At 30.7% G+C, this 16,598-nt stretch overlaps 2 protein-coding genes across 3 annotated transcripts; one reads left to right on the forward strand and one right to left on the reverse strand.

Annotated features, from left to right (window-relative positions):
- The first annotated feature begins 7,317 nt into the window (after positions 1-7,317).
- On the forward strand, positions 7,318-11,415 carry LOC103490248 (L-ascorbate oxidase homolog). Its single transcript, XM_008449680.3, has 8 exons — positions 7,318-7,697; positions 7,792-7,901; positions 8,969-9,239; positions 9,335-9,437; positions 9,532-9,874; positions 9,987-10,352; positions 10,528-10,606; positions 10,729-11,415. Exons 1-8 carry the CDS (start codon positions 7,542-7,544, stop codon positions 10,939-10,941), a joined length of 1,641 nt encoding a protein of 546 aa, XP_008447902.1. The 5' UTR covers positions 7,318-7,541; the 3' UTR covers positions 10,942-11,415.
- Positions 11,416-11,549: 134 nt separating this feature from the next.
- On the reverse strand, positions 11,550-16,579 carry LOC103490247 (PTI1-like tyrosine-protein kinase 2). Of its 2 annotated transcripts, XM_008449679.3 has the most exons (7): positions 16,032-16,579; positions 14,288-14,522; positions 14,094-14,203; positions 12,523-13,342; positions 12,231-12,452; positions 11,985-12,134; positions 11,550-11,913 (listed from the first exon to the last, which is right to left on the reverse strand). In XM_008449679.3, exons 1-7 carry the CDS (start codon positions 16,148-16,150, stop codon positions 11,731-11,733), a joined length of 1,839 nt encoding a protein of 612 aa, XP_008447901.2. In that variant the 5' UTR covers positions 16,151-16,579; the 3' UTR covers positions 11,550-11,730. The 2 variants fall into 2 exon arrangements, with proteins under 2 accessions (XP_008447901.2, XP_016900474.1); XM_017044985.2 differs by having other exon boundaries at positions 11,551-12,134.
- Positions 16,580-16,598: the final 19 nt, after the last annotated feature.

The following is a 16,598-nucleotide window of genomic DNA, read 5'->3' on the forward strand; positions in this document are numbered from 1 at the left end:
TAAAAGAAAAAAAAAAAAAAAAAAAAAAGAAAAAAAAAAACTTGACCTAAAAGAAAATGGGTGAAATGGGCTTCACTTCACAAATGCTATTCATAGATGGTGGTCAGAATTACAAAATTTGTACTATCAAAATTGAGATTTGTGAAATATAATTGAAAAATTGTATGGATGACCCACCTATCTTTTTCAAACCTAAGATTTTGAACATCTTGCTTACATAATGCTTGAGCAATTTTACCAACTTACCTCTATTTTTATTTTTATCTCTCCCCATTAGATTGTTTTGTTTTTTTCTTGTTCTTCATCTTTTTTTCCCTCCCCCTCCTCCAAGGAGCAAAATTATAGACAGACGTCTAAAGAGAAACATGTGTAAGAGATAGAAAGGAATAGAAAGAGAGTCGAGATTGTGTATGTGTGTGGGATGGAAAGCGAGCCGAGACTGTGTGTGCGCGCACGCGGCGTACGTGTATGGTTGTGTTTGGGCATGCGTGCGTGTGAAGAAGAAGAAAGGAATAGCAAAAGATGAAACTGTATTTCTAAAAGCTTGGACATGTATTGAAAATGGGTCTAACAATATCATTTTTCCCAAAAGTAACATACCAAAAGTGTCCCATTTGTGGTGGATGAGTCGTCCTTTATTTACATGGTTGTGGGCTTATTTACCTAGGCCCAGCCCATGATCTACCAGCAACTTTTCAATGGAAACCCACCGTTGGGCCCAAGTCCAACTCTAATTTTTGTGTGGTTTTGCCAAGTGAATGGATTAGAAGAAAAAAAAAACCTCACTCTTACAAAATTAAAAAACAACAAAACAAATTTAAAAGAAAACAATGGAAATGGAAATGGAAATGCCAAAACATAACATAATTTTCTTTGAATGAAGAAGAAGGGAGAGTTTCTCTTTTGGTTTGCCTGTGGAAAGGAACAAAAAAGGGCATCCTCTCTATCTTCCTATAAAAAGAGAGATTAATTTATATGTAAATGAAATGACTCAGTGAGATTTATAAGAAAGGTTAGTTTTTTCTTTTTCTTCTTTTCCCACAAAAATATCCATTCACACATTCCATACAAAATTATCATTCATATTAGATTTCCATAAAATAGTTATTGCCATTTAAAACCTTGCTTAAAATATCTCTCGTTTATACTATATATATATATATAAAAGGATGGATGTGGATAAATTTTTTATTCCTATTTTACCCTTTCATTATAACTTTCCTTTTGTCTTATTTTAGTGACAATTTTGTCATCACATAGTTTTAATGGTTACGTTGATGTGAATATAAAAAGAATATAAATATAAAAAAAAAAATATTGAAATGACTTTTCTAATTTTATAAAGTTAAATTAAAACTATAACTTTTTTGTATGTAATTTTTCACGTGCATTGCACACGTTGTTTACTAATTGTATTTAAAATATTAGGTTACACCATACTATCAAATGTAATTACTAATTTTCTTAATATAACAAACAAAAACACAAAAACTTAAAAGACAAGGAAAATTCAAAAGATAAGGTGCATCCACTCATAGTGACCTTCAAGTCGTTCAACACAAAATCTAATTTGTAATCAAATATTTTGTTTTGTACATAAATGGTATCCTACCCTCGCCCTGAATGAATGGACTAATCAAATATTTGATTTCCAAATGCTATAGTACAATTAAATTCTATGTTATTTCAGCTATTGAAAAGAGTATAATTAACGACTTGTTATTCATGATGGATCAATAATTATTTATTTAATTGTATATTGTTCGTATAGATGAACTAATTGTCTAAATTTGGATATTATTTTGGATTTGTACTCCATATACATTTTTTATGGGTTTAAAATATGGTGCAACCTAATCTATTCTATTCACTTTGTTTCAAAGTTAAAAATTAGCATGCCAAACTGATTTACCAAATAAATTAAATTCAACTCCTTTTTTGAAAAGATTAAATGAGTTTTTCAATCAATATTGAATAACCTCACCTCAAAATTTACAAATTCAAATCTCTAACCTTCTTTCAATTTCAATTACATATATATATATATATCTATACATATTTTTATAAATTGCGTACTCTCTAAAAACTATCTGATTTCTTACTATAAATTGTTTTATGAATTTTAATTCATCATGTATTGCTCCAATAATAGGTTTTCAAATTTTTAGATTTGTGCCTACTCAATCTATAAATGATAAAAAAGATACAAGTCCAAGTTCTTAAGCTTCTAGTTTTGTCTATAATATACCTTTTACATTTTAATTTTGTGTTCTACATATATGAAAATTTAGAAGAAAATTTGAGAACCTACTGGATATAAGACTTAAAGTTGAATATTACTTATACATAATATTCAATTTTATATTGAACAGAAGCATTAATTAACTTTCTAAAACATATATCCATGGTTTTCTTTAGTATATAACTAAAGAGTGAGAGATGAAACCTATTATCTGTAAGGAAAACTATTAAGTTAATTACTTTGTTGACATTCATGATTTGTTAGAGAATTGAAAATTCAATGATGGGTTCTTTGGGTTTTAGGGTTTAGATCTCATGCCACCATTTTTCATTATTCACTCGTCAAAAACAGAGAATCCAACTCAGTTTCATATTGAGTTGACTCCCAAATTTCAACACTCCAAAAATAAAAAGAATATGCAGTCGTTTACGTCTGATGATGGGACCAAAACGGCGTAGTATTCAAAGGCAATAATAATATGTATAATATAATCACAGACACACCAGAAAGGCACAAACTCTTCTGTCTTTCTCTACAAATCTCTACGTCTCTCCTTCCATCTGGGCCGTTGATGAAATCTATACGGCCCCACTTTTGAAAAACAATTGGGCCCAGCTGGAAAGGCGTGTTTTTTTTTTTTCTTTTTCTTTTTTCCTTATAAATTTCCAGCACATGGAAATTCCGTGTGTCGCGTCAGAATTCACGGGGATTTCCACTCTTATCATCTACCCATTTGACGGCTCAACCAAACGCGCCTTTACAACAAATTATAAGATTTAACACCCTTTTTCCTATTCCCTATTCCCTTTTTCCCATTCATTCTTAAATTTCCCCCTCATAAAAAATTTAATCCAATCATTTATTAAAATATATGTAATTGTAATACCAACATTATTATCTCACTTCATCTCTATTAATAATATCTATCGCTAATAAAAAAAAATGACATTTTATTATATATGTATGCAAATATTTTAAACAATTTTGTCTTTTAGAGTTTTTTTTTTTCAAATATACCAAAGTATTTTTAAATATACTTCAAATATATTATATTTTTATCAAAAAAAATTAATTTTAAGTTTAGTACTCATTATTCTTTAAATTTTAATATATGAAATTTTATAATTAATTTTAATAACGGTATAAGATTAATAATAAGAACTATTCTATTGTAATTGTTTAAAATTAATTAACTAATAGTAACATTTAGAGTCATAAATGTGCACTTATTATAAACTCCATAGTTCAAGAATCCATACCTTGAAAGTAAATAAAACTTAACATTCATTAAAAAAATGTAACGATTAAAATCAAACTCAAAATTATTGAGTAAAAACGTAACATTTTATATTTAGAGATTGTTCGAACCTCTAACTTCAAGCTAGTCTTTTACGATCATTTTATTCAAACTAGAATACTTTATCCATCAACGGTAAATTATATCTATGAAACTTATGAAATTGAATATAATAATCAACTATGTGGACAAATTAAATGGAAATTAGATGTAAAATTTATAGATAAAAAATGTATTTTCTGTTTCTTTATATTAGAAAAAGAAAAAACAGAAAGGAAAGAAGTCGCCTTCCGTTGCAATTTGAGCATTAAATTCACATTCTCTTTCTCTTCAATTAATGTTAATTTGCTTACGTGGAGTGTTATTATTGGCCATATATATATATATGTTTACTATTTCGCGCCTTTGGACTGACCACCGCTTCCGCTTCCACTAATCACTCTTCATTTTGACTCTAATTTTTAAATCAGTTATTACTTATTTTATTTATTATTATTTTAAGAAATCTTTTCTTTCTTTTTTCTTTTTTCCTTTTTTTTTTTTTTTTGTTAAAATACCATTTTCTTTGGTTGTTTGTACATTTAAACTATCAAAGTTTGTTAAATAAAAAATAGTGTTTTTTATTTTTAGGCGATAAAATATATTATATTAATATGTTTCTTCAAAAAATTAAAAAAAAAAATGTTATAAGACTGCAAACGTTTTTTATTAATACATTTTTTTGGTTATAAGTTTTGGGGTAAGATTTTGTTTATTCTCTAGATTTCAAAATGTTACAACTTTATCATTTACATTTGAATTTTGTTACAATTTGATATATAGATTTTAATTTTTTATTTTTAGTCTCAAATTTTCACTAATGCTCATTCTTCGTCTTGTGTTAATGTACGTCAATAAATTTAAAATAATTAAATAAATTATAATTAATTAAAATTAATCTTTTCATCGTTTTTAACATTAAATTTAGAATTTTATTTTATAATTACTTTAAATTAATTAATAATATACCAGCATTTATTTTTTAAGTGAGTATTCAATAAAAAAAATAATTGGGGATAAAAATGTAAAATATTGAATTTTAGGAACCAGATTGAAACGAAACTAAAATTATAAGAGTAAACTTGTAGCAATTTAATATTTATGAACTAAATTGACACCAAAATCAAAATTAAGGACTAAATAGAAACTAGAGTCAAGACCTGAGGACCAAAATGATATTTTATTTTTCAAATTTTTTAGAAAAATTATAAACATTTTAAAAAAAATGCATAACTAAAATTGAAAAAATAACAAACTACAAAAACTAAAATACTAGTTCAATTTTGAACTCTAAATTTACAAGATTGTGCCGATGTCGGTACTTAACATTTCGTTTCAATAAACTATATTGTATCTCAAACTTAGATAAGTTTTACCATTCTGACCAACTTTAAAATGTGTTACAATTTTGAACATTGGATAAATTATTGTTCCAAATATTGTGGAGACTCTTCAATATGTATTCAATAAATTATAAAGCATTTGTAGAAATTGATAACATTTTACGAGTGATGCTGAAGTTAACTTTTGTTGAACTATATGAATATTAACAAAAGATTTTTTTTTTTTTTTTTAATTTAACAAATTTATTCTATGGTTAATTTATATGTATATGAACTTATTTTTGTATAACTCTTATATTATTAAAATTTATGGATTATTAACGAAGATTTGTATACAAAATAGTGGACAGTGAATAAATGAAAATTAGATCAGGAAAGAGTAAAAATTGCAATACTTATTTAAGTTTAAAGCCTTATTGTAAAATCTGTTTATTTATTTTTCCTCCGAAAAAGTTTTAACAACAAAACTGAGCACATGAAGTTAACAAAATTATTAACAATAATACGATGTTGATGGTTTAATTATCATTTAGTTGACCTTAAGATATCTATTCATATTTTTAATACCAGATCTGAAATAATTAATTTAGAATCACAGCAAAATATATATTTGTTAGCATGTGATGGTGAAAATCAAAATAAGATTAAATAAATTCCATGCACAGTATAGAATCTGACTTTATAAATTTATTTGAATACTCAATTCTTTGGATTTAAATTCTCATTCTCATTCAAATTTTAATTTTATTTTTCAACTTTCAAATTTTTAATAAAATTTCCAACTTTGATAACTATGCAGTAATTAGCAAGAACGCCAAATCATGCTGCGAGCAAAATCCACACATAAATTAAAAGGAGGAATAAAGCACTTGAAGATCCACAAATTTTTACCTTAATAACTTTTTAAAATTAAAATGTTGTATTTAATAGAATTATAGCTTAATCCATAAATAAATTTTAAAATTCATTGATTTTTAAAGTATCGTAATTGTTGGAAGTTTTAAGACAAAAGGATCAACTTTTATTTCACTATAAAAATGCATGAAATTGGTCAAAATCTTTATAGTTTAACCATTGGGATAAATGGTTGGTAAGAGATATTCAACACAACAATTAATTTATAGTTTAACACTTTAACTTTTCTTTCTCTGTAAGAGATATAGAATATGACTTCTATATATATATATATATATTTTTTTTTTTTAAAAATTCTCTTCCTTTAGAAAAGTTGTAATATTAGCCTATTTTCAAAACTATAGATTTGGAGCAAAAGTCAATTAGAACATTGGACAAAAACTAAGGCATAAAATGATATGACAGTGATTAGAAATGTACAAATGGAGAATCCATAAATCATTTAAATACATATAATTGAAACTTCAATCCACTAAATTTACCTCTTCTGAATAAGATTGTAATTTTAAAGAAATGCAAAACATAAAAAAATTGAAAAAAAAAAAAAGAAAAAAAGGAAGAGAAAAGAGAGAGAATTTGAAATTTACAATTTTTTTTTGGTGGTAAGTATCACCTATTTCAAATCTTTGCATCCTACTTGTACAAGATTGAAAATTTAGAAAACTTATTGAACACTCACATATCTTATTAGACAATTATATATATATATATATATATAAAAAGAGGTTAGGAATAATATGTTAAAAGTAAGAATAAATATGGATTCAAAACTAAAAGCACAATTATTCTTTCAAAACTTGGAGACATAGAGGAAAGAGTGCAACAAAAAACTAAATTGACTCATTGGTTTGATTCTTTAATATAAAATTAGATACATACTGATTTGTATTCCAAGAAAAACAAATAAGTATTGGTTCACATCAATTTTTTATTAGACAAACTAATCAAAAACAAAGTGACATGTTTATACCCTTTGAAATAAACTCTAATTTACGTCTCTTTTGTTATTTTAATTATTATCGAACATATATCTTTATGGTTTAGAAAACGGCTCATTCATTCTAAAGCGTACATGCTTTTGAAAATATTTATAAATATAACAAAATACGACAATCTATCTATCATGATATGGATGAATATAGACAATCTATATTAATTAGTGTACTACATCGATTCATCATAAATAGATTGTAATATTTTGCTATAATCGAAAAGAATTCAAGAAATAAATTAGAAATAAGATAACAATAAATAGTTTAGTTTAGTTTTTGATGGAGGCGGAGGGGAAGGAATCAAATAGACTTAATTTGTTACCGTTAATTTATTATAAAAGAGAAAGAGAGTGAAAATGAGTTTATTTGTAAATGTAAACCAAAGTTGGGATATAATATATTATTAGTTTGAAAATATAGAATAATTAAAAAGAGAATAAATGGAAATGAAGAAAACAGTTAAACCTTTGCTGTAATGACCACACCGCGGCCTTCTCCTAAACACTCCAACTTCCTCTCTCTTTCTCTTTTCCATTTCCATTTTAATTTATTCATATAAACAAATTCATATATAAATATAAAATTATTCTTCTCTCCTTCTTCTTCATTCTTTAAATACACCATTTGCTTTCTCTCTTCACCAGTTACCCATTTTTTGTGCCAAGACCCAACTCTTCCATCTCTCTAGCTCTAAATCCCCAAACACAAAACAAATGGCACAGAGATCATCCACCAACTTATGGGGTGGTTTTAATGTCGCTTTGGTTTTGGGTTTATTCATCAACATTGCATTTGCTGATAGCCCTTATAGATTCTTCGATTGGAACGTTACCTATGGCGATATCTATCCTCTCGGGGTTCGCCAACAGGTTTGAGATATTGATTCTTTTTTCTTTCTTTTCGTATCTAGCTTAAGCTTTTGATGAGTTGAATAATACTGATTTTGTGAATGGAATTTTGTAGGGGATATTGATAAATGGGCAATTTCCGGGACCGGATATTTATGCGGTTACGAATGATAATATTTACATCAATGTTCATAACAGTCTGCCGGAGCCATTTCTTCTGTCTTGGTTTGTGTTTTTCTTTTCTTTTCTTTTCTTTCTTTCATTCACACCTTTCTCTTTTTCAGTGTGTGGGAATAGTTTTGTGATGAAGAAAGGAATTGTTGTTTTTTTATTTTCTTTTGGTATTATTTAAACAAAACTTCACATCATAACAGTAATGACTAAAAGACTTCTGTTTTATATCTTAATTAATATTCACACACCTTTTCAATCAATTTTACATTGGTTTGGTTCCTATCCTAACTTTCAATTTTGACAAAGTCATTGGCGGAGTTAGGAAGGTTTCATTATTATAAATCTAAATATTAAACCATTCGTTACTAAAAATTTATGTTTAGTAGATTTTGTAAATTTGAAAAGATATCAAAAAACTAAATCTGTCGTATTTCAAAGTTTAAGAAGTAAAATACACACCAACTTTCAAATAATTGGCATTTGGAAACTATATTATTTATTTTCTTAAATATGGGAAATAATTTAAAAGTAAATAATTTATATATACATATACATATATTGAATCAGGAATATAGTAGTAATATCTAGAGATGTAAGAAATTATTTGTTTAATAATCAAATTTATAGAAAAACAAAGTGGTGGAATTTATATGGATAATTTTTGAAAGAAAATAACATTTGAGATGTGTTAAAAGAATTTTTAGTTTCTAAAAAGTTCCTTCGTAATGTTACTTTTTAAAAATAAAAATAAAATTTTTTAGTCTAAAAACAAAAGGTAGGTTTAATTTTTTTTTTTTTTTTTTTTTTTTTTTTTTTTTTTAAAAAAAAAAGTTTTAAAAAACAAGTTTAATTTTTGAAACAAAGTACATAACAAATTAAAAGAGAAAACAATATAAATAAGATTGCAATTTAGATATCTGAAAGGACACGTGAGAAGAGAATAAAATGCAAATTTCAACTTTTTAACTCAAAAGTCGTTTTAAAAGCTTTTATTTAATCATTTAAGTTTGGTTGGAGTTTAAAAAGAGAAAACTAATTGGACTTTAGGCCCATTAAACTTGGGCCTACCGTTTTGGCCCATTAGAAATTAAAGCGCTCTTTTGTGAATCCAAACGTAGGAATGGAGTTCAACAGAGGAAGAATTCTTACCAAGACGGAGTATACGGAACCACATGCCCGATTCCGCCTGGCCAGAACTTTACCTACCGGATTCAGGTGAAGGATCAGATCGGAAGTTACTTCTATTTTCCCTCTCTTGCATTCCACAAAGCCGCCGGTGGATTTGGAAGTATAAGAGTTCTCAGTCGTCCCCTCATTCCCGTCCCTTTCCCGGAGCCGGCTGCCGATTACACCCTTCTCATCGGCGACTGGTACACCGCCAATCACACGGTAACTAACGGTTCGACTTTACAGTGTAATAGTTTCACTCAAGTTTGGATGATTTTATGACATTTGTTTGTTGTGGTGTTGTTTGTTTTGATCAGACATTGAAGACCATCTTGGATCGTGGTCATAGACTCCCTTTCCCTAATGGAATTGTTATCAATGGCCGTGGTCCGAGTGCTACTACTTTCACTGTTGAAAAGGGTAATTTGTGATTTGGATTTAGGACTGATTTTCGATTGGAATGGAACAATTCGAAGTGATTTTTTTGGGTTTTTTGTTGTTGTTGTTGTTGTAGGTAAGACTTACAGGTTTAGAATAACGAATGTGGGGCTTCAGCATTCGCTGAATTTCAGGGTTCAAGATCATGAGCTGAAGCTAGTTGAAGTTGAAGGCACTCATACAATGCAGAATACTTATTCATCCCTTGATGTTCATGTGGGTCAATCTTATTCTGTGCTCATCACTGCGGATCAGCCGTCCCGTGATTTCTATATTGCTGTTTCGACACGGTTTGCTCCCAAGGTCCTCACCTCCACTGCCATTCTTCATTACAGCGACTCCACCACCTCTGTGGGTGGTCCAATTCCTGGTGGACCAACTGAAGTCGAGTGGTCCATTAATCAGGCTCGTTCCATCAGGTATTCTTCATTTAATATGTTGCAATTATATCATGAAATTAATATGTTGACTGCTGTGCTAGATCAATCTTTGGCATGATGTCGCTTATATGTTTGCTTTGTTTGTTTTTAGGACTAATCTCACTGCAAGTGGACCGAGACCAAACCCCCAGGGCTCGTATCACTATGGTCTGATTAATATTTCCAGGACTATCAAGCTGGAGAGTTCAGCAGCTCTTGTCAATCGCAAGCAGAGATATGCTGTTAACAGTGTGTCTTTCATTCCTGCTGACACACCTCTTAAGCTTGCAGATTACTTCAGTATTGATGGAGTTTTTCGCATTGGAAGTATCCCGGATTTTCCTTCTGGGAAGACAATGTTCCTTGATACCTCAGTCATGGGTGCTGACTATAGAGCCTTTATTGAGATTGTTTTCCAGAACCACGAGAACATCGTACAGAGTTGGCATATTGATGGTTACTCCTTCTGGGTTGTTGGGTAAGAACCGTTTAATTATTCAAACCAAGGAATGCATGCCGCAACAATAGTCAAATTTATATTGTTTTTGCTAATTCACGATAATGTCTTGTTTTATTGTCTGAGTGAACTTCACTATATGCATTTTAAGCTAATATTCCATAAATGAATCTACAACATTGATTTATTGTTGCAGAATGGATGGAGGAGTTTGGACACCCGCTAGCAGAGAACAATACAATCTCCGAGATGCAGTTTCGCGGTGTACCACTCAGGTATATCATCGCCTCTTTCTTGTCGAGAAATTTCTGAAGTTAATGGAATTCACATCCACCAAGTTCAGTATAAAATCTGATCCGAGTGTTAAAGTAATGAAATTTTTACTTGTCATTTGTAGGTATACCCAAAGTCATGGACTGCCATTTATATGTCACTTGACAATGTTGGAATGTGGAACATAAGGTCAGAGTTTTGGGCAAGACAATACCTTGGGCAACAATTTTATCTTAGAGTTTACACACCAGTTAAGTCCTTCAGGGATGAGTACAATGTTCCAGATAATGCTCTCCTGTGTGGGAAGGCTGATGGCAAAAGCACAGCTTCTCCATAAATAATTGCCGTCATGATGCACAACACATTCTTTCAGTTGAGCTCTGGGTTTGCAAAAATCCCATTTGCACCCGTCTCCAGTATTTTTCTTAGCACGTTTATCGGTGTTTTCTTCATCTTGTATTTTTCTTTCTTCCTCTGTTTAATGTTGCTACAATTAACAAAGAATTATGCAGTAGCAAGAGAAAGGAGAGGAATATTCTGCTGTGATGCTAACTTGTTTATAAATTATAATGGTCTGGAAAATTTCAGCCATGTTTTCCTCTCTTACCTCTTCGTTGCTGTATACTTTTGTTGTAATTTGAACAACAATGAGAGGAAGAAAGAGGCAAAAAAGAAAAATGCATTAGTGAGGAAGATAGGAATTTTAGTAGTTCTTTTCCTTAAAGAAGTTGCTCGTAAATTAGTGTGAATTATTGTACTCCAATAAGAACAGCGTTCGATATTCTTTAATCATTATTTATTTTAAAGATCAGCCAGGTTCCACTTTGTTCTTCTCTCTCTCTCTCTCTTGAAGTTATTGTTTGGTTGTTATGTGTTCAAATTCTACCATAATTCTCATTCACATGTGCTCATTCTAATCTAGGTGGAGAGTAGAAGTAAATAGGCAATGGCAATCAAACTAAGCAATCTGTTAATATACACGAGTTTTATAGTTTACAACTTTTGTCGAATTCTCTTGTTTGATACATTTACAAAGCCAAGTGATGAGAAAAGAATTATATCTTACTGAATTATCCCTAACAGTGGATCCATACCATTCATATGTTAGTATTCATAATTTGCTTAATCATGTGACATTTAAGTTATCAGAAAATCCATAGTTCTGTTCTGTTTTGGTTGTATCTCGCAGAGCCGATTCTTCATTTTTCCATAATCCCTTCTCAGCTTTGGGAGTTAGCACAGTTAGGAGATCCTCTTTTCCCCTTTGCATTTTCTTCAAGTACTCTGGTTCTTCAAATAGCTTCACTATCTGCATTGTGTTCTATCACAAGGTTAGCTCTGACATATTGAAATTTTAGTGCAGGGAAAGAAACTTCTTACAGTTTCCATTGTTGGTCGTCTCGATGATGAGTGCAAGAGGCAGAGGCGGGCAATAATCATCATCATTTCCATCACATCATGGTTATAATCTTCCTTCAAATATGGATCAATTAAATGTTCTGCCAAATTACAGCTTAGTAGGGACCTTGCCTGTGGATCAGCACGATAAAATATCATAAATATCAAGAAGATAAGGAAATGCTGTATTAAAAGTTACCCTAAACGTTTGGTTGTTCGTTTTCTTACCCAGAAAACTAAGCTTCTACGGTTAGTCGGCTCTGTCTGAACTGCATGTTTCCCAGTGACGAGTTCCAAAAGCACGACGCCGTAGGAATAAACATCGACTTTCTCGTTTACTTTTCCAAACATCAAGTACTCTGGGGCTAAGTAACTGAACTTCCCGATGTCAACTTGTGTTGAGTCCTCTTGAACTGCTGGACGTACCATTGCTTCTCCAAAGTTTGATAACTGAAAATGTGAGAAGTTTCATAATATATCTCAGAGAGAACATACAAACTAAAGCAAGATGGGAACTGACTTGTGGTTGGCTGTGATCAGAGAGCAGAATATTGGATGATTTTATGTTTCTATGAATGATTGGAGGACTACAAGAATGATGAAGATACTTCAATGCCTTCGCGACCCCGATTGCAACTTTCACTCTATCAGTCCATTTGAGTTTCTTCAAATTCTGCATCAAATTTCCTTTCAACCGATGATTGTACACTACCGCTCGAATCTCCTCCCGGTTACAACAGCCTAGAATCTTAACAATGTTTTCATGCTTCAAGCTAAACAACATTTCAATCTCCCGAAGTAGATCGTCTGATGAAAACTGTTTGGTTTGGACTTTCACAGCTACAAACTGCCCATCTTCAAGTTTTGCACTATACAATTTAAAGCACGCACCCTCTCCAATCAGCATCAAAGGGCTGAAGTTCTTGGTTGCGGAAGCAATCTCTTGGGGTGTGAAAAGCCTGATGGAATGCTTCAAATCAAGACGATGGAGCTTCTCCGACACGAATGTGGGAATTTGAACAGCCTTGCTGACATGAGTTGGTCTATGAGATTCTTCTGGTTGTGACGGTAATGGCGAGGAAGAAGAAGAAGAAGAAGATGATTCAGTCAATGGGTTTAGTGAAGGATGGGTGGAAGAAGAAGATGATGATTCATTGATGATGTTCTTGGGATTGTTTGTTGGTGATGATGAAGGAGGAGGTTTGGAGATTGGCCTTGTGGAGCCTTCTTGCGAAGTACCCTTCATTTGAATTTGGATATTTCCCTTGTTGTCCATTACTAGAAGGGTACAAGTTGGAGGCAGCCCTTTCAAGCATGTCTTAACAACTGAATCTTTGGGACTGCATAATTAATTACAACTCATGTTAGGGACTAAAATGCAAATATTTTATTTTCTCGCAGCTTTTAATGTTCTCTGTCTTGTTCGTGGTTTTAAATAAAAAGTTAGGATATTAAACTCTTGATCTCAAAAGAAAAATTATATGTATGTGTTCGAAAGTCTTTATCCGAACAAATATGAGGAGAGAAGATCTAAATGTATAATTAAATTACTAATATTTTATAATATAAGAATGCAGTGTAAAATTAAATTTAGCCATTACCATTCTAATATAAGGAGGAAAACCTAAAGGTTCCTTTATTCATAAAAACTCAATTGAATTAAAGTAAAAATTTCGTATTTTTCTTTTAGAAAGCATCTCCCCAAAGTTATAATATTACTTTTTGAGCTTTCACAAGTATAAAAACTATAAAATCAAAATCATTTAAAATTTTGGATAGATATTGAGACTTGGAATGATGTATGTATTACAAGGGGTTGTTTAAGACATTGGAATGAAGAATAATGAGAATATGAGCCAATTCAAATTTCATTCCAAGGCATAATCATATGATTTTAGAAGTCCCAATTTTCGTCCAAATTTTCAAAGAATTTGTAGGACCCAACAAATAGTTTCTATAGTTTGATCGGTAAGTTCTAATTATAACCTATGAGAATAAATTCTAACGTTTTCTTAAATTTGTAATTTTAATCTAAAAAAGTTGCAAAGAAGAAGAAGAAGGAAAAAAAAAAAAAAAAAACAAAAATCATACCCTGAATTGGTGGTTCCAAGAACGAGAACAGTGGCAAAATTGAGACGAACTTGACGAGTTAATTCCGAAATATAGGATTCTCCTTCACAAATCCTCACTTGAAAATCCACCTACAAATTCAAAATCATGATCAAAATCAAACCCGCTTCAATTTCCACTAAACAAAACCACCCCCCAATCCACCAGTTTTAGACCTGCTTTGATTTGCAAAGATCCTCATGAATATGAAAAGTATTAGGATCAAAATTATCATTCGGCTCCGAAACACGAACCGCCACCACATTATCTCCTGTTTTGACAATCACCACTAGCATTCGCAGCAGAATCTCTCTACCGGAACTCTCAGCGTTCAGACCCACAATGATCGTCCTCTTCTTCCTTGCCGCCGATTTGGTTCTGACGAGTGACAACATTTCTTTGTTTTGGAGCCTGAGAAGTGAGTATCAACAAAAAACCATGACTCCGTTTTTGAGGAGATAGTATGGATATGTTTGATGATATAATAATGGTTGATTAGTTGAAGTAATGTGATGGTGGTGGCTTAAACAGTTTTGAAGGTTAAACAAAACAGTGAATTGGATTGTTGAAGTAGCTGGAATGTCAATCAAACTTTGGTTCATTCTTCAATGGCCCAACTCCTCCATTTATGACCTACATTTGGCTTCTTTTCCCTAACCATGTTTGTGTCAGTCAAATACTTGTCAATATAGAACGAGTTGGCCTGTGTGATAATATTCCAATTTTAAGATTGTTTTAAGTATATCTCTCCACCAATGGACCAACTACAGATTGCATTTTAGTAAGATTAAGAAATGGAATCAAGTTAAATGGAAAGAGTATCGGCAAAACTACTTTGATTTCTCAATTTTATCCAATTTTGACAAATGTTTCTTAAAGTTTGGAAACGAAAAACGAGAACTTATATATTTTCTAAAAATGGAGAAAATAAACATGAACGTTTTAGTAATATTGATCCTTACGCTCCACTGTGCTAACTTAGTCATTTGGTTATGTTTATGTTACACACTTTTTCTTTATGTGTGTGTATATTTGTTGTGAAATTAGTGCATTAATAAGAAAATTTAATTTTGAAACTGTACATTTGTGTGTGTTTTTTTTTCTTTTTTTTTTTAATTTTGTCTTATACATAAATTCCGCACAAACCTTCTTATTAGGGCGGTTCAAAAAAACCTATTAACTCGACCATTCCGAATTATCCAAATAGTAAGGATTGAGTTGTAAAATTTAATATATATATGGTTTTATCAGGTTATTAGGATCTAGTAACTTGGTCAACTCGATTTTATTATTATTATTATATATTGAATGAATTTAAATGTACACTTATACTTCCCATAAAATGCTTTTTATTCCTATTTCGAATGAATTTGAATGTAGACTTAGGTTTCATGCATTTGAGGATAAACACTTTGACTTTCATTTGATTATAAATTTTAAAAAAATTGATGTAACATATGAAAGTCAATTATGTAAATATGACATTCTGTTTACGAAAAAAATTCAATTTTAGTAGAAAATGAAAGAATGAAAAAGTAGTCTAAATTATGAAAAAAAGCAATCCAATAACCGAACCCGAAAATTATGAGTTGAGTTGGAATTGATCCTTCCACATTGAACTGATATGATTCAATTTTTGCCAACCCAAGGACCTCGGTTTGGTCCATAATTTACCTCAAACCCGACCCAACTTATGTACAACCGTACTTGATATGTTTACCATTTATTTTTCACCGTGAGTTGATCTAATGATCATTTAGACTAATAAAGAGAATGATACTTATTAATGAACGTATATGACAACTAAATGTTGAATAGTGAGAGTTGTTTTTATAAGATTAGACATATATGAACACAATTCACCCAAGATGAAGTAATGAAGGACATGAATCGTTAGATTAATAAACTTTCGGTACTTACACGTCCTTCACTTGTGAGCCACATTCACCTCTTCCCTGAGCCATCAGGAAGTCTAAACAGAAAACAAAGAGAGAAAAAAAAGTACCCAACCACAAGTGAACTGCATCATCAAACTGCATATACAGAGGGCATCAAAATTAGTTGTACAACCTAAATAAAAGTTGCCATTAAAGCTCTATCTTTTTCTCGTTTTTCAATTCACAAGACAGATCATAGTAGAAGGTCCCCACCTTAACATGGGCAGGTATAGAGTTCACTTAATAAGTACTTCCTAACAAGTAGCACTTATGTCTGTTCTTGCCATTCAATAGATGAAGAACAAGGGCATTAAACACTGCTTCTAGAAACATGACGGGGACATTTGATCCACCAACTTCTTAAATTGGTGTAAACAATTCAACTTCAATAGTAAATACTATTAAAGTTTGCATATTTATTAAATAACTCCATCTTTCCCCTCTTTTCTCTACTTTTCACATATTATTTGCATTCATCGAAAAACTTCATCTTACAACTCTACATTCTAAACACAAACTTCCAAACTCCAGTATATTAGTTCCAAACTTA

This window comes from Cucumis melo, chromosome 1 (assembly GCF_025177605.1).
Source record: "Cucumis melo cultivar AY chromosome 1, USDA_Cmelo_AY_1.0, whole genome shotgun sequence".
NCBI lineage: Eukaryota > Viridiplantae > Streptophyta > Magnoliopsida > Cucurbitales > Cucurbitaceae > Cucumis > Cucumis melo.